Source organism: Phascolarctos cinereus, unplaced genomic scaffold (assembly GCF_003287225.1).
Source record: "Phascolarctos cinereus isolate Bilbo 61053 unplaced genomic scaffold, phaCin_HiC Scaffold_5;HRSCAF=322, whole genome shotgun sequence".
NCBI lineage: Eukaryota > Metazoa > Chordata > Mammalia > Diprotodontia > Phascolarctidae > Phascolarctos > Phascolarctos cinereus.
In genome coordinates, this window is record NW_027555958.1 from 293616164 (window position 1) to 293638178 (window position 22015).

At 41.0% G+C, this 22015-nt stretch overlaps 1 protein-coding gene across 4 annotated transcripts in view; it reads left to right on the forward strand.

The window, feature by feature from the left end:
* The window catches only part of GOSR2 (golgi SNAP receptor complex member 2), a 40158-nt gene extending 20040 nt beyond the window's left edge, over window positions 1-20118 (forward strand). For 2 of the 4 annotated variants that reach the window (XM_020997609.2, XM_020997608.2), the window contains 2 exons: window positions 1385-1490; window positions 1806-20118. In XM_020997609.2, the coding sequence (XP_020853268.1) occupies window positions 1385-1490; window positions 1806-2035 (336 nt within the window). In that variant the 3' untranslated portion in view covers window positions 2036-20118. Of the gene's footprint in view, window positions 1-1384; window positions 1673-1805 lie in introns of those variants that run through there. The other 2 variants (XM_020997611.2, XM_020997610.2) reach the window with 1 other exon arrangement.
* Window positions 20119-22015: the final 1897 nt, after the last annotated feature.

Consider the following 22015-nt stretch of genomic DNA (forward strand, 5'->3'; position numbering starts at 1 on the left):
AGAGGGTTTTTGCTTTCCTTTCTCATTTGAATGGACAGAGGAGAATAGTTTGATGAAGTGTGCTGCAGGCATCCTGACTATCATAAATGGCAAACCAGTTTTTCAAATGCAAGACCATTTTCAGCAGATCTTGGACTCTTCAGTCTCTAGACGATGCCACCCAGTGGAAAAATTACGTGCCTTCTGGAGCCAAGAAAAATATCTAGTTCATTAGATCATCATATTCACACATGTCACCACCTACCTGCCACAAAATAACACTAATCAAATTTCCAATAGTGGCAGGCTTAAGTAAGAGCAGCTGCTTTATGCAACGAGGCTATTACTGGTGTCCAGGAAGAACTCAAATGGCCCACTTTGCACATGCTGCCTCTGCATCGTCTTGTAGACTTCATCATCTCTCTTCTCACTTCTGTTTCACCCTTCAGTCACCCTGATCTATATTCACCTCAAAAATGTATGTTGAATATTGTCATATTAGTGAAAATCTATAGGCCAAATTCCCCATCTTCCTCCTTCTTCCCAAAGAATTTGCTTACATAAAACTCTAGTACAGTCTATAATATTAGAAATAATTAAAACATCTTTATTAGTATTGAAAGTTTTTAACTTTCATAATATTTATATAGTAATGTTTATTTTTATTTTTTATTTAGTTTTTTAGTTTATACCTATATATTTTATTTTAAATTTTATTTTTAGTATATTTTAGTATATGCCTATTTTATTTTTAGCTTATTTTTTAGTATATACCTATTTATTTTTTTATTTCTAAATCTTATTTTAAGGATGTAGCCTATATTCAGACCAATACAGTAATGTGGATATAAATGCAATTGGTGATATGCAAATGAGCAACTTGGATTCTGTGCTAGGATCCATTTATATTGATTACTTCATGAAAAGTTAAAAATGCTTTAAAAAAAAAAGATTAAAAAGCAATGAAGCAAGGCAATCTGAATGTCTTGAGCTGTTGGCTTAGGAATAAAAACCCTTTTGTCCCAGCATCAGGTGGCAGTTGGGTCGTGATTTCTGTTGTGATTGTTTTTTAGGTTTCCATAGTACTATTATGCATGAATTGTACTCCCCTCTTCAGTTCCATCCCTACCACACAGACAAAACTTAGTGGAGCTCCTACACACTGAGCAAGCTAGAGTACATGAACCAACTGACCTGAAAGTTTATTGCAGGAAGCAGAGAAGGAACCAGTATATAAGGAAAGTTTTTATTGTAATTGCCTTTATTTTATCTTCTTTTGGGGGTGAATAAGAAGATACCTGTTAATCAAGCTGCCCTCACTATCAGTTGTACACAGACATACACACCCCCATGCAGAATGAGAAAAGCTCATGTATTCTTTTCTTTTCTTTCTCGTTGGACCCAGGGCACTCAGAAGAAGATCCTGGATATTGCTAACATGCTGGGGTTATCCAACACTGTCATGCGACTTATTGAGAAGCGGGCCTTCCAAGACAAGTACTTCATGATAGGTGGGATGCTCCTCACCTGTGTGATTATGTTTCTGGTGGTGCAGTATCTGACATGAGCAGGCAGAGGCCAGTGACTGGAAAGTGTTTCCATCTTGCGTGTGTGTGTGTGTGTGTGTGTGTGTGTGTGTGTGTGTGTGTGTGTGTGTGTGTGAGTGTGAGTGAGAGAGAGAGAGAGAGAGAGAGAGAGACAGAGAGCCTGCCTGCCTGCCTGCCTTGTGAAATGTACTGCCTATCTATCACAACTGTGAATGCCACTTCAGACTAATCTCATCTGTAACCCAGCGAGAGTTTCAGAACAATTCTTGTTTTCTTCAGCTCCTTGGAGGGGAAAGCCAAGACCACTCAAGAAACTTTGTTCTTGGGAGCCAAGTGACCACCCCACCCTGATCTGGGGAAGGAAAGGAAAAAGGAAATGCCTTAAATGGTTTTGCCCACACAGCCTATGTTCTTTGTCAGAAGAATCTGAAGATATTAGCCTTGGTGACAAGAAGGCTCAAACACTTGTGGCACTCAGCTGCACTGGGACAGGGTTGGAGGTGGAGTGAGGGGGCAGTGAACAGAATGGAACAGGTACTTCTCCCAAAGTCCATAAGGGAAAAATTAGATAGCCATTTCCCACACCAGTTGCAGGAAGACTAGTGCACCTGCTTTTTGCCTTCCACCCACAACTGTTGCTTCCTCCCTACCCTCCCCCCCAAAAAATATAGGTGTGCAGATTAAACCTACCCCCTAAAAAAATAGGGGTGCAGATTGAATCTACCCTGCTAGCAGGGCAGCCTAATGCTTTCTAACATTCCCCCTGGAGCCATTAACCATCAACATGGGAAGAACAAAAAAAATGAAGATACTGTTAACAATGAGTGAATTTTTACACATTTGAGTTTTACAGTGTTTTCCTTTTGAAAATGAAACTAATGTTATATAGGATTGTTTGGATTTAAGACTGTAGATTTTAGTGTTCTGATATATATATATATATATATATATATATATATATATATATATATATATATATATATATATATATATACGTGTAATAGAATGGTTTTTGTTTCACTCAGTTCTTGGGGGTTCACAAAGTGTAGCCCACATGGAAAGCACTCTGCTGCAATTCTCCCTTCCATTCTCTCTTACTCTGGAGATATATAAGGGGGATTGGAAGGCAAAATTTAAGCACAGAATAATAATTAACCTATTTCAGGTTATCTCTGGTCTTGTAGCAGCTTCAGTTTATCTATAGTCTTCTTCCCCCAGAGATGTTATTAGCTGCCAGTGTCTGTGAATCTCACTGTATTACCCACTGGAGGGTGGAATCAAAAGATTTGTCTTGGCCCCCATTTAAGGGGATTTATTATTGGAAATAAGTTCTATGGCATAGATTTCCCCTCAGAGGTAGATGGCCCTTTTCCAAGGCTACATAGCCCTAAAGCAAGGCTCTAAACAATCCTCTTCCTGCTACTACCTGTACTACTTAGCTATCTGTCTCCTCTGTTTTTTTATCCTTCCTTTCTATTCCGTTCCCTTCTTATTTTGTCCTTCTCTTGCTTCTGTAAACATATCTTCCTCTCCTCAATATGTGGAACCACTCCTTTTGTGGTGAAAACCATTAGTTTTTAATTGACAGATTTTTAACACTAATGAGCGTTGGGCATAGGTTGAGTAGTAGTTTGTATGCCTGTTTCAACAGATGATGGTCTCTGGAGTTACCAGTGATCTATGCCAGGAATTCTTCAGGTTCTAAAGGAGGGAAATGGCCCTTCAGATTGGTTTTTGGAACCTAGCTGAAGAGATGGAAATACCACTTCAAACAGTAGGTGTTGGTGAGCTCCTTACAACTGAAAGCTTTTGCCAGTCTGCAGAGGGACCTTTTAAAATGCACAGATTCCAAACTCTAGGACCTACTAGAAGCCTCATCCTCTGGATATGCTGAGGTCACCATGCTACTTTGATGAGAATTTTGGATTATGGTATAGACATAAGCTTTTCCTGGGAATCTGGCAGTGTGAGAAACCCCCAGGTCTCTACACTCTTTCTAATTGCAGTGATGTACTTCTTCACCATTAGGTCTGCTTACAGTCTGTGACCTGACAGTCCAGAAGTGGGTGGGTGTGACTTGTGGGCCACAGTACCATCCATAGCCAATTCTGTCTGCCCTGTAGTAAAGCAATACTGAGGGAGGAATGTTGTCTTCACTTTCAGGAGCCGTAGCTACCATGTTAACTGGGATTCATTGTGTCTTGAGTTCATCCCTCTTTACCCCTTAACTACCTCTGAAAAGCTAGCATGATGATTTTCCTTTATACCAACCAGCAATACTGTCCCTGAAATACCAGTAGATCTGTTCGTGTGATCATAGACCCTTTACTGGGGATGGAGCACCCTCTAGTGGAACAGAAAAATTCTACTTTTGGAAACCATCAACTGAAAAAGGATCTTTGTCTTGGTTTGTTACAGGAATTTTGTGACAGCATTTATAGTTTTAAATAAGTGGGCTGTCAGAAGGGAGCTTGGAAATGTTTTTTTGTATACTTTGTGATGCTTTTTGTTGTATTCCAAGTGTATACCTACTTCTAAGAGAATCCAAAAAAAAATGGAGAGAACAGTAGGTCATTATTGGCATTATAATTGGATTTTTTGCTTTACAAAAATGATTCTCTAAGAGTCAGAAGACCTGAGTTCTAGACTTGGTTTTGCCATTAACTAGCTGTGTATGACTTTGATCTTTCTGAGCCTCAGTTTCCTCTTTTCTATATTGAATTTGGACTAGATCTCAGAGGATCCTTAAAACTCTAGAATTCTCTGCTTCTGTGAAATGGCTTGTTCCTTTAATGAATTTAAAATACATTTGTTAAATGAGAAGGTTGGAGTAGATGATCAGATAGGGGTACAAGCCATCTGCAATATTCTGTGGTTTCAGATTTCGTTTGCAAACATTGGATTTATACCCAATATGTCAAATTAAATAAAATGAGATATTAAAAAAAATTTGTATTTCTTACAAAGGGGTCTGGCAGTCATTGTTACTGTTAATGGCCAAGAGGCAGAATTATAGAATGTCTGATCTGGAAGGAACCTTAGAGATCTTCTATTCTAGGGGTTCGTAAGCTGGGATCTGTAAGCTTTCCAAAAAAAAAAAAGGTAAATTTGATTTCAGTATAAGCAGTTTGAAATCCTGTTTATTTTATGCATTTAAATACATTGTTCTGAGAAGGGTTCCATACGTTTTACCAGATTGCCAAAGGGGATCCATAATATAAAAAAAGTTTACCATCTCTCACCTCCCACCCCACCCTACCCTAATCCAACTCTTTTTTTGTAGAAGAGAAAACTTAAGTTCTCAGGTTAAGTGATTTGCCTAATTTCTCACAGCTAGTAAGTAGATAAAGCCAGAGCCTGAATGCAGTCTGATGGCAAGTACATAACTCTGCCTGTCCTTCCTCTGTTATATATGCTAACTAAACAATAGCTAATGTCCAAATGGGGAGAACAGTGGAGTCATTCATTTTGTTGCTTTGTACTTTTTATCTGTGGCTAATCGATTATTCTTTTTGTATCAGAGGTGGCGGCACACAAAAATATTTGCTTAGGTGGCTTCTTGCTGTGAAAAAAAATAAGATTTGTGGAAATTAGTTGTAGCTTACTGAGTTTCTTTAATTAAGTCAGTACCTCTTCCTTAATCTAGGAAGTTAAGGTGAAACCAAACATCATTCTTAAATTTTCTAGTTGTGGATGTTAAGTCTTTAACCAGGCTACATAGGAGGTAATATTATGAAATGGAAGTGGATATCGTGACCAATTTGTGGAGTCACATTACTTTTTAAATACCTAATTAATTTGTGTGTATGTGTACGTATATACATTCATACATGCTACCTCACTCTTGTCATTCTACATACAGAGAGTGAGTGAATTTCACTTGTTCTGTGAGATTCTTGAGGGAATGTGGTGTAGTAGAAAGAGCATTCAGGTCTGACGAGGATCAGAGTGGGCTGGGTTCTGGTCCTAGCTCTTCCATTACTTGCTTGGCCCCTTAGACCAACTTCAGTTTACTTCTCTTAAAAGTTGATAAGATTGAACTGCGTTATCTTAAGGAAGATCCCTTCCAGGTCTCATATGCTGTATATGGACTTCTTTTCTAGCTTTTTGGGGTCATTATCCCCAGTTGTACAGGTGGAGAACTTAAACAGGAAACAGAAAAAAAGAAGACATGACTTGCTTATAATTAGATACTCAGACTCTAAGACAGTTGTTGCACACTTTGATGATATTGTGGAGGTTCTTTGGTTTAACACACTTTCCTGATGGGCAAAAGAGGGGTAGGGAGAAAGGGACCCAGCACCATTGAAACCCTGTATTAGACTGCTGCTGTCACCGTGACTCACCATTAGAGGACAGTCTCCCTCTATCTTTGGGCACAACTGGATCTATATCAGCTAATGTCTTTCTCTTCCCATACCTTTGGCTGGTATTGTGGGATGAGGAAGGGGTATATCATTTGGTTTGGTCTGTTTCTATGTAGACCCAGAGGTCCTAGGACAGTGGGGTCTCAAAATTGGGACTTATGAATCAGGGGTGGGGTAACCCCAAAATTCAGAGGCTTAAGAAAGTGCCTGTGCTGCTCATCTAAAAAGCAGTTGTTAGAGGTAGTGTGACCTTTGATCCATAACATTTTATGCAATCTGATCGATGTCATTTCACATGACAGTGGGAATGGGGTGGGGAGGCAGGATATTGGAGAAGAACATACAAGGCAAAGACTCCCAGGAATGGGATAGGAAATGAGAAGAGAGGCAGGTCTCTCCAGTACACTTGGGCTGCAGTTGATAAGTTCCCAGTTGTCATATTAGTCACCAGACTTCCCCACTGTCTGCCCTCCTCTGCCCCCAAGATGCTGATTGGGAATCTCATCTGTATGTCAGGATAGGCTGTAATGGGTGGTTCAGTGGCAAGTGCAGTGTATTTGGGAGTCAGAAGACCTGGATTCAAATCCTGGTTCTATTGTGATTTGACCCATGTGACCATGTATATTCATTTAGTAAGCATCTGGTAAGCTCCTATATGGCAGGTACTAGAAGTAAAAAAAAAATCCCTGCCCTGATAGAACTTACACTATATTGAGGAAAGACAACAAATACATATCTAAGTAAATACAAAATGTATACATCAATCAAGCATTTATTAAGCCTTAGGCATTCACCAGTCACTGCTAATTGTTGGGGATTCAAAGAAAGGCAAAAACTGTTTGCACACCAGGCGGTTACATTCTAATGGGAGAGACAGCATGAATAATCAGATGTATATAAATATATCTGGGATAGATGAAAGATAATGAGGAAGAAGGGCCTCCTACAGAAGTCTTTGGACTGAATCTTAAATTTTAGGAAGCCAGGAAAATTAAAAAGGTTTGCAGGTGAAAGGACAGCTAGTGCAAAGGCACGGATATGGGAAACGGAGTGTTGTGTGTCTATGAGAGAGAATAGGCTAGTGTAGCCAGATTGTAGAACACGTGAAGGGGAATAAAGCATAACACAGGACTGCAAAGGTAGAAAGGAACCAGGTTGTCAACAGTTTTAAATGCTAAATAGCATTTTTTTATTTGATCCAGGAGGCAATAGTGTGACATGATTGAATCTAAGCTTTAGGAAATTCACATTGGAGCAGAGTGGAGGATGGTTTGGAAAGGGAAAGAGAAGTGAGACAGAGACACCAAACCAATTAAAAGACTGTTGCAGTAGTCCATGTGAGAGGTGATGAGGGCTTGAACTCACTAGGTGAAAAGAATGTGATGTTTAGAAGAGAGTTAGAAAGAAAACGATTTGGCATTGAATTGGTATGTGGGGTGAGTGAGTGAGGAGTCAGGGATGACACCAACATTATGGGCCTGGGTAATTGGGAGGATGCAGTGGTGGCTTCTGTAGGAATAGTGTATTTCAGAAGGTAGAATGAGGATTGGGAAAAAACGAGTTCTGTTTAGGGCATGTTGATTTTGGGATGCTTTTGGGATATGCAGTTCAAGATGCATGACTTTAGCTCAGGAGAGACCAGGACTGTATACATAGATGTGGGAATCATGAGCACAGAGATAGTAATTGAATCTATTGGAACTGACAAGATCACCAATAAAACCCATGAGAATTAATGAGATAGTAGAAAATGAAAAAAAGGACCCAGCATAACCTTAGCAACCCCCAAGCTTTTTGGGTATGATACTGATAGAGAATTAGTAAAGGGGACTGAGAAGGTACAGTTGGGCAGACCGGTTAGCCAAGAGAGAATATTATCAAAGTAATTCAAATTACTTTTTTAAGGGATTGGAGGAAGGCACTAGTAACTAGGGAGGATCATTATCCATGCTTAGCGTAGTGTGTAATACATAGTAGGTTGACTGAGATAGAACTTAATGTTGATGGGCCTCAATTTGTTCAATTACCAAATTTAAGGTGGTTGGACCAGATGACCTTGAAGATCCCTTCTGCCTCTAAATTTCTTATTCTATGTTGAACTAGCTAGGGTTCAACATAGAAGAGTGCATTGAGAACTCTGGGGATAGAATCAAGATGGTGGAATATATAGCAGTTTTGCTGTAGCTCCTTCAACATTGTCCCCTACAACTACCAATAAAGAGTGCCAGACAGTTCTGATCAGGAAGACCAAGAAGAAGTCACAGTGAATCATTTTTTCAGCCTGAGGCAGCTTAAGAAAACAGGTCTTTGGACACGGGGTTAGGGGCTGGCCAGTAGTGCAGTGCTACAGCCGCTGCAGGGCCATAACAAGCAGAATTGGCAGTGGGTTGTGAGTTAGGGAGCAGCTCAGTGCCTATGGATGGCAAGGGGACTGAATACTTGGGTAGAAAGAGCTCAGGGAACCCCTGTACAAACATTGGGAGCAGGAACTGGTGCCATCTGGCAGCTCTATCACCCAGTTGCATTGGCAAGGGAGCAGGGACCCTACAAATGTAAGGAACAAGAAACAAATTCCAGGTTGATAGTTGTGTGGCTCTGGGCCCAAGAACAGAGTGAGGACTTAGTAACCCTACACATAAGCCTGCAGTGGACGAAACCAAGACAGAAAACCAAAACCCAGAGGAATCCAGCAATTCAGTCACTATGAACCACAACCCGGTGGGATGTGACTGAATCCAGCAGCAGTCTACAGAAATTCAATCACACACAAGCCAGCAGATCCAAACTGGGTAAGGAACTTGCAAACCAGGAGAGCAGTGAACACACCTCTCCTATGATCATGCCACTTTGGAAGCACTTAAAATTTACAGGGCCTCAGACTGAGCTATGAAAACAGCAAAAAGACATAAAAGAAGCTGAAGCCGGATGTTTTGGGTGCACACACGCAGAGAGTGATCAAAGCCAGACACCAACATAAAGTCCAAAGTCAAGAAGTAGGCTGGAAACATGAGCATACAAACAAAAAGAATCTGGGCATAAAAAGCTACTATAGTGACAGGGAAGCTCAAGACAAACAGAAGACAATTCCTTGAAAACACCTGCAAGCAAAGCCTCAAAGAAAAATGAGGATTGGACACAAGACCAACAGGAATTCCTAGGATGAAGAAATTTTTTTTAAAAGAGCAAAAAATTTTATAAGTTCAATAGTGGTAGAGGATAAATTGGGAAAAGAAATGTGGGCTACTTGAGAAATTTATGAAAAGAATTAACAGCTTGGTAAAAGGTAAGAAGAATATTGAAGAAAATAACTCCTTAAAAATCAGATTTGGCCATATAGTAAAAGAGGTAGCTCCTCCCAAAAAAATAGCTCCTTAAAAATCTAAATTGGCCAAATGGTTTTTTAAAAATGCAAAACCTTGCTGAAGAAAATGATTCCTTAAAAATTAGAATTGGCCATCTGGAAACTAATTACTCCATGAAACATCACGATACAATAAAACAAAGTCAAAATACTGAAAATAGAGAAGAAAGTGTGAAATACAGGAAAATAGATTGAAGAGAATTTAAGAATCATTGGATTACTTGAAAATCATGCACTGCCCCCCCCAAAAAGAAGCCTAGACATCATATTTCAAGAAGTTATAAAGGAAAACTGCCCAGATATCTTAGAACCAGAGGCAAAGTCGATAATCTCCTAAAAGAAATCCCAAAATGAAAACTCCTGGGAATATTATAGCCAAAATCCAGAACTCCCAAATACTGTGAAGCCACAGCATCACACAAGATTTAGCAGCTACCACTGTAAAGGAGCAAGGGGCTTAGAATATGATATTCCATAGGCAGAGGTGCTAGGATTACAACCAAGAATAACCTACCCAGCAAAAATAAATATAATATGGGGAAGAGGGATTAGCATTTAATGAAATAAAGAACTTTGAAGCAAAAGACCAGAGCTGAACAGAAAATCTGACATTCAAACAAGATGCAAGCATAAAAAGATAGATTGAGAAATCATAAGGGACCAACCAAAATTAAACTGTTCACATCCCTATATGGGAGAATGATGCCTGTAATCCTCCTGAATGTTATCACTAGGACTGTTAAAAGGAGCCTACTTAGAGGGCATGGATGTGAGTCTATTATATTGGGATGATCTCAAAATGGAGCTTTAACTTCCACATCTGGCTCCTAAAAAAATCTCAAGGTAGGTTTTTCTCTGAGGTAGGTGAGCTATCTCATTGTATTTGAAGGACCTGCCAATTCACCATGAGGGATGAGAGTAAAGGATCTCCTGGTCCTATAGTACTATCACCCTCCTAGCAGTATGTGTAGCAACTGGCTTGACGAGGAGCAAAAAACTAGCAAGCCTTAGTGTTAAGGATGGACCAGAGGGTTTGGAGGAAACACCTTTTACAAAACCCATTAATTGCAAGGTTTTAAGAAAAGTTGGCAAAAAAATTGGGACAGGAGTCCTGAGAGCAACCCGACTTCCAAATCAGGATCTTCAGGGACCATTGGCCTGGGCCTCTAAAAGTAAAATGCCCACATTTCAGGTAGGCCAAAGTAGTAGAAGGTAGGTGGTTTAGGAAATAAAATCTCTGCAGAGAGTCAAAGGATGAAGGGTCAGGCAATCACCCCAAGAGAAAAAGTGACACTTTGGCATGTACGTAGTTGTCATGTTTCTCATTGTGAATGCTGCACAGGGAGGCTGTACCTATGGCATCCAGAGGGGAGACTGAGGAAAGAGGCAGCATGGTAAAGGGACAAGTGCACTTGGCCAAGAATCATGAGATGATTAGTGGAATAATAAAATATTAGACCCAGAAGGACCAGAGTCTATCTCTGACACTGATCTTGAGCAAATTACAACCTGTCAGTGCCAAATTTTTCTCATGAGAATGAGATCTGACAACTTATTTAACTATTGGTAAGATCAAGTAAAATAATGAGTGAAATATACTTTGTAAATTGTAAAGCACTGTATAAATGTCAACTGTCTTCATTGCTCCAGCTTCTCCTTTTATAGAAGTTAAGTGAGGCTAGTACAGTGGAAGTAGCACTGGAGTCAGAGGACTTGGATTTGAATCCAAGTCACAATCTCATTGGGCCTCTGTTTTCTTACCTGCAACAATGAGGGAGTTGGATTAGAAGGCCTACCTGCTCTGAGTCAGTGGCTATATGCTGGCTAAGGCCAAGCCAATCAAATACGTTGCCAAGGGGGTTAACCAGAGGGTTGCTCCTGGGCCCCTAGGTTGTCCATAAGCTTGGATAGGACAAAAGAAAATCCCATCTTAATTTCAGTATTTTGTGATTAGTCTCCTTTGTAATTTTACATATTTAATTTTATGCACTTAAAAATATTATTCTGAGAAGGGGTACATAGGTTTCACCAGGCTGCAAAAGGAGTTTATGACACAAGAAAATATTAAGAATCCTTGCTCTGGCAGATGAGCTGCCCTCATTTTGTCTCATCAACAGCACCAACTCCCACATGAATTTTCTGCAGCTACAATATGGGCTAGTTATAGTCCTGAATCCAAATTGGAGGGTCCTTGTAAGTTGAAAGATCCTGCAGCACTACTATGGACATTGGCACAGATCGATGAGGGCTCATCCAAGCTTGAACCTCTGTTCTAATGCAGTGGATTGCACATAATAGTTAATAAATATTTTTGGATTAAATTGAATTGGAGAGTTTGTTGGTCACGGGTCATCTCTTGAAGACAACCAAACATTGGTTCAGTGAAAGAATTGTTTGGACTTTGCTTACATGTCAGATGTGTCAAGATGTTGAAGGTGGAGGATCAGTAAGGAGGCTGCAGGTCACAGAATTACAGAATTCTTTAGAATTAAAAGGGACTGCAACCATTTAATCCAACCCATCTCCTAAAAGAAACCCCCATGATAACATTACCAACAAGTAGAAATTCAGTTCCTCATGAAAACATACTGAATTTGTGATGCTTATTGGGCATACAGGGAGAGATTGCCAAAAGGCAAGAGGCAATTTGGGAATAATTCTGCTTGTCTTTCCTTTCACTGAATCTGAATTCTTGAGGTCCCACAATATTTTCACCCTCTTTCTCTCAAGCACACTTGCTTCCTTCAAGGATGAATGCCCCCGTCCTCTTCCAGCGATCTCTTCTCTACTGTCTTTGTTGTTTAGACTCTTTCTTCATTTGCCCAAACATACTGGTGAAGTGACTTGTAAAAATACCCCTTGAAGGGTCTCTGTGATACCAGCAGCTCTCTTTTTTCTCAACAGCCCCATGCAGGTTCCAGTGGAACAGGTGTCAGGGGCTAGGTTGGATTGAAGGGTGACAGTGAGGCTTTTGAGGTTGTGAATAAGGGGAAAGGTTACTCCTCTTGGAACCAAATCAGAAAGTTAAGTCACTTTCCTTTCTCTCCCTTTCCCTGCTTCATTGCCTCCCTCTCTCTTATTGTTCTCTTTTTCATTCTCTGTCTCCCTTACCCCATATATTATAATAGATCGCATTTATGTAGCCCTTTAGGGTAGTGCTTTATATGTGTTATCTCATTTTAGCCTTTTAACAACTCCAGGAGGTAGGTGCTATTTTAAGGAAACTGAGGCAGACAGACATTGAGTGACTTGCTTAGGGTCTGTCTGTCACTGTCACTGTCTCTGTCTCTCTTTCTCTCTGTCACACACACACACACACACACACACACACACACACACTCTAGCAGGGTCACACAGCTAATAAATGTCTGAAGGTGGATTTGAAGTAAGGTCTTCTGGACTCCAGGTCCAGCATTCTATTCACTGCACCACCTAGCTGTCTTCCCTAAACCTCTTTCCTTCTCTGTCCTTGTTCATGTTAATGTTTCTCTCTTCCCTCCTCCTCTCCCACCTCCCCCTCACTCATTTTCCACCCCTGCTGGTGGAATTTTTATCTCTATTGTCCCAACATATCCTCTCCCACTCACTGACTGCAGCCTGAAATTTCGCTCTTAGAACTTCATTCCATTAGCTTAAACTCCAAAATGCACTCCACACACCACAGGAAAAGACTCTGGTGTTATGAATTGTCATTGTCATCTTTGTTATTGTTGCTGCTGCTGCTTTTGTTGTTACTGTTATTATTGTTCATCTTTAATTTTCCAAGAGGGCTAATGACATCACAGGGTGATGTAATGACTTAAGTATGAATTGGATTTAAGTGAAGCAGAGTTGCACCAATTCTTCAGCCTAACTCTCCCTTCCAGAGTCGTTGAAGTCCAATGGCGAGACAAAAGTCAGGATGACGGGTGATGGCCCAGGGTGCAGTAGATGACCTTGGAATCTTCAACATCTGACCAAGCTCTAAGCACTCCACAGTGCCTGCTTTGGCCATCTTCATGGCCATTGGAGCAAATTGTTCTCATCTGCCCCTGGGGGAAGTCTTCATTTGCTTGGGGCAGACATCCCCCTAATTCACCAAAAGGTTTGAGGCCTGTGGGTTACCCTCAACCTGATTAGCTCATCTGCCAAGGCTAATCATTAATGTGTTGAATAAAGAATACGAGATCAGGGTTTTGGAGGAGAGTGGGAGGATAGGGCGACAGGGTGTTTGGACTAGGGATGGGTAGGATGGCTGTCACTGAGGGGACGCAGAAGATAAATTTCAATGGCTTTGCAGTTTTGCAAGTCGTTCTCCGCTGTCTCAGGCCCAGACTTCCCTTCTGGAAGGCAAGGATTGGGGAGCTCAGGGGAAAAGTTTCTGAGCTCTTCTGTTCCTACTGATATGAATGAATCCCCGGGGGGTGACACTTGGTTTGCCTCAAACTAGAAGCTGGAACGCCTGGGATCTCTGCCCAGCTCTGGAGGCAAAAGCATTTCTCATTTGTGCCTCAGATTTGTCATAGAACCTCAGAGTTGGAAGGCTATCAGAGAACACAGTGAGTCCCACTTGTATATACATAGGAATGCCCTGTTCATACCCTACATGTGCTCGTTCAGAATCAGTGGGTGGGGATTCATTACTTCCTAAGGAAGCCTATTATACTTTTAGGCTACTTTGTTGTCTATCAAAACCACACTTACCCTGCACGGTCCTTCTTTAAAAACTACCTTTTCTGTGAAACCTTCCTTAATTTCCCCAATCTGTGATCTTTTCCTTCTGACTTCACACAGCTTCTCATCACCAGGGTCATTAAGAGTCAGATATGACTGAACAACACAACATGGGCTAAACTGTGGTAAGTACTGGGAATGTGAAGAAAGGCAAAAGACAGTCCCTGCCTTCAAAGAGCTTACAGTCTAACAGAGGAGATAACATACAGGGCTTAAGTAGAAGCTCCCTCTCTATAGTGCCACCATTCAAACTGCAACACCAGGGATTGGAATTCTACAAACAGGTCAGGGCAGATAGAAGATAGGGGTCCAGTTTTGAGAACTTTCCCTGTGGATGAAAAACATTCCATGCTGCTTCAGGAAGAAGCTGCTATGTCTCAGAAGCCAGTCCCCAAAGGACAGGGCCAGGGTCATTTCTATCGTGCTGCCCAGTATATGAAGACCGATGATTGGATGGAGTAATTTGCCCTCTCTTCCCTCCTTGTCCTCAGCCTCGACCCTGTGGAGGAGGGAGAAGACAGAAAGTGGGAGACAGGGGAGGGAAAGGCAGCGAGAGAAAGAAAAGAGGTGGGTGGACAGAGAAAGAAGAGGGAGAAAAATGGAAAGTATTGCCTTAGTATCTGGAGCTCAATAGCCCCTAATTGCTTTTTTCCCCCTTCAAGGTATTAGAAGGAAAAGGCACAATTACCATAGCACCTGTGTGAGAGGGAATTATCATAATTACACAGTTATTATGTAAGTGTCTGAGAAGCAGGGACCGCTGAACTGCTGGACAAGCTGTGCTGAGTGTCAGATCTATTGTGTCTAATTCAGTAATGTTAGGGAAGCTAGGTGGCGAAGTGGATAGAGTGGAAGACATCTTCCAGAGTTCAAATTTGACCTCAAGTAGTTACTAGCTGTGTGACCCTGGGCAAGTCACTCAACCCTGTTTGCCTCAGTCATCTGTAAAATGATCTGGAGAAGGAAATGGCAAACCGCTCTTATCTTTGCCAAGAAAATCCCAAATGAGGTCACAAAAAGTCAGCCATGACTGAAATGATTCAACAGCAACAGTAACATTAACCTCTTACTTCCCTGTCCCATCTTTGGGCTCCAGCAGAGAACAGGGGTAGCTTCTCAGTTTCCTTCTCCTCTTAGATCCCAAATTCAAAGGCAGATGCCAGGTGGCTGGTCTGCCTGTGTCTCCTTAAGATTCGTTAACCTTTCACAACTTTGGGTGACTGAGGCTGGTAAAAAAAAATTAATTCTACCTCCAGCTGACAATGTAGTACTGTGAAGAGGTCATTGTACCTGTAGTCAGGATGAAATGAAATCCTGTGATCCGGAGCAAGTCTCTTAACCTCTCTGAGCTTCAGTTTCCTCATTCATAAAATGAAGGAGATGAACTTGAGGAAACTGAGGCTCAGAGAGATTAGGTGATTTAGCCAAGGTTACATAGGTAGCAAAATGATCATAAGCAAGTTCTTCATGGTTATAGACCTCAGCCTTAACTTTCATGTCTATCTCATGTCCACAAAGAAAACCACTACATCTGACCAAATCCCTTGTCTTAGTGGAAAGGCAGTCTAGAAAAGAGAACTCGGATCGTCTCCTTAAGAATGCTGAGGAGTCTGCCATACTCTCTTCCCATCTGAGAGCATGAAATTGAGAACTGAGGTTCCCAAGGAACCATAGCGAGGACTCCTCTGGGAGGCTGGAGGGAGTGGTGTCCCTACACCACCAAATCTCATCCCATGCCCCGTTCAGATGCTAGCCCTTGTTACTCTGGATGCAAGCATCTGGGATATTGTGCTTTCAAAGGATGTTCCAACAATCATAGAGGATCCCTGAGGTGGGGCAGTGGTTCCTCTGGGGCTTATCCCTGGACCTGCATTTTATTCACTCAGGCATTCATTTTAATTGCAGTCGTCATGGTAACATCAAGCTCCTAGCACATCCTTAGAGATTTCCAGCGTGGCTGTCCAGTCCTAGGCTTCTGGCCAAATTATCTGTCAAGTCAGAAGCTCCAGATTCTGAATTTAATGATACATTGTGAAACTCCCAGAAACAATTTCATGGGAGCTATTGGGTAATTGGCATAGCCCTCCAAAAATGATTATGTAATCACTTATTAAGTAGATTTGAAACTAAACTTGATTGACTCCCTGATTTAATCCAGACTTTCCCAACCTAGCATTCAAACCCTGACCCTGTCATCTTTCTCCCTCTTTCTTCTCCCTTTAGTGCCCTTAGCACCTTTTTACTCTAATTTCATCACACTCTAATTTGCCCCCTTCCTAATCCCTCTCTGCCATCCACTCTAGCTCTATGCACTGCTGTAGCTCAATATTCTTCCCCTGGACCAGAATATCTCCCCTGACTATCTCTGCTAAATCATTTCCATCATCTTTCAATGTCTTTTTCCAAACTTATCTCCTCCTAGAAAGCCTTCCCTAATCCCATGTTTTATATTCCCTAAGTGTGGATGTAGACATCCCCAAATGATATTATTTCTTGCATGACAGTACTTGTCGAGAACTTTGATGGCAAATAGGTATAGACAAGGACCATAGATGGACAGGATAAGAGGGCATGGATAAGGTTTCAATTTGTACTAGTAGAGCTCATATCAATAAGATTATAAATCCATGGAACTATAGAAGAATGTTAATACCTTGATTTGATTTAATTCAATTCAATTTAACCAAATGTTTCCCACATCTTTGTTTAGTCAGTTCAGTGGTGTCCAACTTTCTATGACCCCATTTAGAGTTTTCTTCACAAAGATACTGAAATAGTTTGCCATTTCTTCTCCAGCTCATTTTACAGATGAGGAAACTGAGGCAAACAGGGTTAAGTGACTTGCCCAGAGTTACACGGCTAGTGTCTGAGACCAGATTTGAACTCAGGTCTTCCTGACTCTAGGCCTGGCACTCTATCCACTGCACTGCCCACCTGCCCCACATGTACAGCTGTGCTAGTGCACTGTTGCTAGAGCTATGAATTGATCTAGTCATTTTGGAAAGCAGTTTGGAATTATTGCCAGATAGTTATCAAACTGTGCATACCCTTTGCCCCATCTATGCCATTACTAAGCCAAAGTAATCAAAGAGAGAGGAAAAGGATCTAAATGTACAAAAATGTGTATTTATTGCAGCTTCTTTGTGGTAGTCAAAAATTGGAAACTTAGGTTGTGTCCTCATATAGAGGAATGGCTAAACAAATTGTGATATATAAATGTAATGGAATATTATTGTGCCATAAGAAGTGATGAAATGGACAATATCAGAGGAAACTGGAAAGACTTTTATGAACTGAGGCAAAGTTAGCAGAACTAAGAACAATTTATATAATGATAACAAAATTATAGAGAAAAGCAACTTTGCTTTTTCCTTTTTTTTAATTTTTAAAATTTCTTATAAATTTGTTTTGATTTATCAACAATCACTTCCATAAGCTTTTGGGTTTTAAATTTTTCTCCCCCTTCCTCTTCCAAGACGGTGCACAATCTGATATAGGCTATACATATACATTCCTATTAAACATATTTTCATATAAGTCATGTTGTAAGGAAGAATTAGAACCAATAGGAGGAACCACCAGAAAAAAGAAACAAAACAAAACAGAAGAAAAAATAGCAAATAGTATATTTCAATCTGCATTCAAACTCCATGGTTCTTTCTTTGGATGTGGATAGCATTTTCCATCATGAGACTTTTGGAGATGTCTTAGATCCTTGCATTGCTGAGAAGGGCTAAGTCTGTCAATGTTAGTCATTGCACAGTGTGGCTGTTACTATGTACAAGGTTCTCCTGGTTCTGCTCACTTCCCTCAGCATCAGTCCAGACAAGTCTTTCCAGGTTTTTCTGAAGTCCGCCTGCTCATCATTTCTTACAGCACAATAGTAGAGAAAAGCAACTTTGAAATGGCTTTAGAATGCTGATCAGCTCAGGCGCTGTGGAGCGCTTAGAGCTTGGTCATACATCAGAGGCATCAAAGTCATCCACTATACCTCAGCCATCACCAGTCACCCTGACTTTTGTCCTGCCACTGGACTTCGATGACAGGAAGAGAGAGCGAGGCCAACAACTTTGTACAACTCTGCCCCACTTAAATCCAATTCACATCCAAGTCAGGACGTAAGCCCATCATGTCATTGGTCCTTTTCAAAAACAAAAGATGGGGGCAGCTAGGTGGCACAGTGAATAGAGCCCTGGCCCTGAAGTCAGGAGGACCTGAGTTCAAATCCGGCCTCAGACCAAACACTTGACACTTACTAGCTGTGTGACCCTGGGCAAGTCACTTAATCCCAACTGCCTTAAAAAAAAAAAGATGAACAACAACAAAGAAGTCCAAAAGAATAAAGAGAAAATATGTCACTCACCTCCTAATAGGTGAAGCAGAAAGATACATTTTTGGACATGGCTAATATGTTTTGCCAGACTAGGTAGGTGTGTACTGAAGGATTTTTTTTTAAGTCTATTCACTAGGGGTTGGGACGGACAGATTAACTTTTTAAAAAACTTAGTACTTGAAAATTTTAAAAATTGGAAACAATCATTTATTAAGCACCTACTGTGAGCACTATGTTAGTGTCTGAGGATATAAACACAAAAATTAAAATAATCCCTGCCCTCAGGGAGCTTGGATCTATTAAGGGAAACATACACTAGTAAGTAAATGTGAAATATGTGCAAAGTAATTTCTGGGGTATCACTAACAACTGGAGGCATCAGAAACAGCCTCATGTGGAGGTGGCTCTGTATCCACTATCCCTTTAAGTCAGTTGCAGCCAGATATCCCCTGGCTTCGTTCTGGATCGTGGTTCCCTTTGCATCTGGACAGCCCCGTCCCTAGTCCATGATGAGCAAGCATGGTAAGCACCCCTAATCTTCCATCCATCTGTTATGGGAGGACAGTCATTCAGTGGAGCAGGTGGCCAAATAGTTGGCCAGGTGAATATGCCAGGTGACCTGCAGTGGGAAGTAGGGAATGGTGGTGAAGGATCTCTAACCTCACTGCATAACCCACATCCATGTTGAACACCAAATAAGGAGGGAGATGAGACACATTTGTACAATAACTCAAGACGGTCTCCATGGCAACAATTACCAAAAAATATCTACTTCTGGGAGGCACAACTGCAGGAGCCGGGAGTGGCAGACATTGGGGGTGGGAGGAGGAACGAGGCCCAGTGGGAGGATGCTTTTGTTTTATGCACAGGCTTTAAGGAAATGAGAAGAGTAGGAGTCTGAGTGCCTAAGTGTAAATTTGTGAAGTCTAGGAGTGAGGAGGAGAGTTAGAGGTCAGCAGGTCTATGGTCCACTCTAATTGACACCAAGGGCTTAAGTTTAGGATTTGCTATTCTCAGATGTAAGGGTTTTTCTGGTAAGATTTCCTCCAGGGACAGAAAAATGAGAAGTTGACCCTCCTGAAGGCCATCATGGATTCTGCAGTTAGATACAAGAGACCAAAAGTCCTGACCTGAAGAGTCCATCTTCATGGATCACTGACATAACAAAAGAATCTTGGGGGAAGAGTCCAGGGATGAGAAAAAAGATTGCTCTGTGACTTTGATCATCATCGAACATTTCTGGCCCTCAGTTTCCCCCAGCTTCAAAACGAAGCTTTCCAACCTACTCTCAGGGTTATCATGAAACTAAATTGAAACAGTAAATGGAAAAATGCTTTGAAAGAAATAAAGAGCTATACAATATAGTTATAGTTAGTGGTAGGAATATCTGTCAAAATTATTGACAGCAAAAGGTATTCTTTTCATCCTTGGGAGCCTTGCTTCCTAGGGAAAGTAATTTTAAGCTCAGATATGAGAACTTTGAAGGGGGAGAGCCAGAAAATAAAGGATTTCACCAGAATAGGCTTATGGGTCCTTGTCTAAGTCTTCACAGGTTTTTGAGACTTAAGCAGCTGTCCTGTGAGTTCTGGATGGCTTCTTCTTTGCATATGAGATGAGAGAAAGCCAGATAGATATAGCTAGTTTATAGGCAGTCCCACTGAGCCAAATATGCCAGAATCCCAGGGGAAAATATTCTGTTTCCAGGATCAAGGAGCTAAAATGGACATGAAGTATCATCTAATCCAACCCTCTCGTTTCATTCTTTAAAAATTTCTATTGATGCACTTTGTTTTTATATTAAAACCATTTCCAGATATATACATCTTCTCCCACTCCATCCCCCACCCAGAGAACTGAACTTCTGTTGTAACAAAGAAAAACAGTTAAGCAAAAACACCCAATACAAATTACCTTATCTGAAAATGTATTAGTTCTCCACCTCTCTTGGTGGTGATGGAGTAGGGGGCAGAAAGATAAGTGAGATATAGTTCATCATCTGTTCTCCTGGACAATTATTGGCTTTTAATCACTAAGAATAGTTTCCACTTACTGATATTTTCATTCACTTTGTTGTAGTAATTGTATATTCTGGTTTTTAGTTCTTCTTTTTCATTCCATATCAGTTCACACAAATCTTCCCAGATTTCTATTGTAATAGGAGACTGGGCAACATAGAGGCTAAGTTTTTCAAGCATGCATGATCCTGGTGCCATATTCCTGGTGCCCAACTACAAGGAAGTTTGTGGAAGCCAGTTCCAGAAATGCATGATGGTGCATAATGGAGGACCTTGACCTTTACTTCAGAGCATGAGCAGGTATTCTGTGCCTCTTTCCTATCTCCTCACTATATACTGGAGAAAAGACTTTTAGTTGGCTACTGAGCTATGTACGTATAAAAAGCTCAGTGGAGGAACTTGACTTCACTCTTGTCCCTGGTGATGAGCAAGGAATAAATGCCATAAAACTCTGGGTGGAGAGAAAAGAATGAACCAGAGAGAATAGAATGAACCAGACTAGGAGATTGTGAGCTTCAAAATGTTAGTAGAGCCTTCCATGGTCCCACACAGGAACTGGAGCAGCTAGGTGCTGCAGGTGAGCCCGGTGAGCAGCCATCACTGATGAGTGACCTGTGTGACCAGACCAGCTGTGAGTCAATCCATCAACTGAACTTGGTGAGGAGACAGTACAGCCACTGAATGACTGGTTTGACCCAGTTCGGCAGCTTATTGACATAGCAGCCAAGACACCATGCCCTACAAATAGGAGATTGATTCATCCATAGGTTATGTTACATCCAGAAGCGAACTCAGTGGGAGAAATGTTCTGTAACTACCACTTTAAGTTTTATTCCTCTCCTCAGGATCTGAAGGTGTGGAGAAGAATGTGTGTCCTAGTTCAGGGGTAGGGAGGCTGGAAGCGGAATGTTTTTGTACATTGATTCTTGTGGTATCTTCTCAGTAAATAATCCCTTTGTAAAAGACAATTTATGCTAACTGGTTATCAGCGACACTGAGAAGATATCAACCAGCTAAAATTATACAGGCATACCTTGGAGATACTGTGGGTTCTGCTCCAGACAACTGCAAAAAGATGAATATCACATGAATTTTTTGGTTATCCCAGTGCATATAAAAGTTATATTTATACTATAATGAAGTCTATTAAGTGTGCAGTGTACATACCTTAATTAAAATACTTTATTGCTAAAAAAAATGGCCAACCATCATCTGAGCTTTCTGAGTCATAATATTTTTTGTTGGTGGAGGGTCTTGCATCAGTGTTGATGGCTGCTGACTGATCAGGGTGGCAGCTGCTGAAGGCTGGGGTGATTGAGGCAATTTCTTAAAACAAGACAACAATGAAGTTTGCTGCATTGATTAACTCTTCCTTTCATGAGAGATTTCTCTGTAGCGTGCAATGCTGTTTGATGGCATTTTACCCACAGTAGAACTTCCTTCAAAATTGGAGTCAGTCCTCTCAATCCCTGCCACTGGTTTATCAACTGAATTTGTGTAATATCCTTCAATATGATTGTGTCTCAGGAACAGAGAGGCCCAAGGAGAAGGAGAAAGATGGGGGAAACAGCTTGTCAGTGGAGCAGTCAGAACACACATTTATTGATTAAATTCACCGTCTTATATGGGCATGGTTTGTGATGCCCCAAAACATTACACTGATAACATTGAAGATCACTGATCACAGGTCATCATAACAG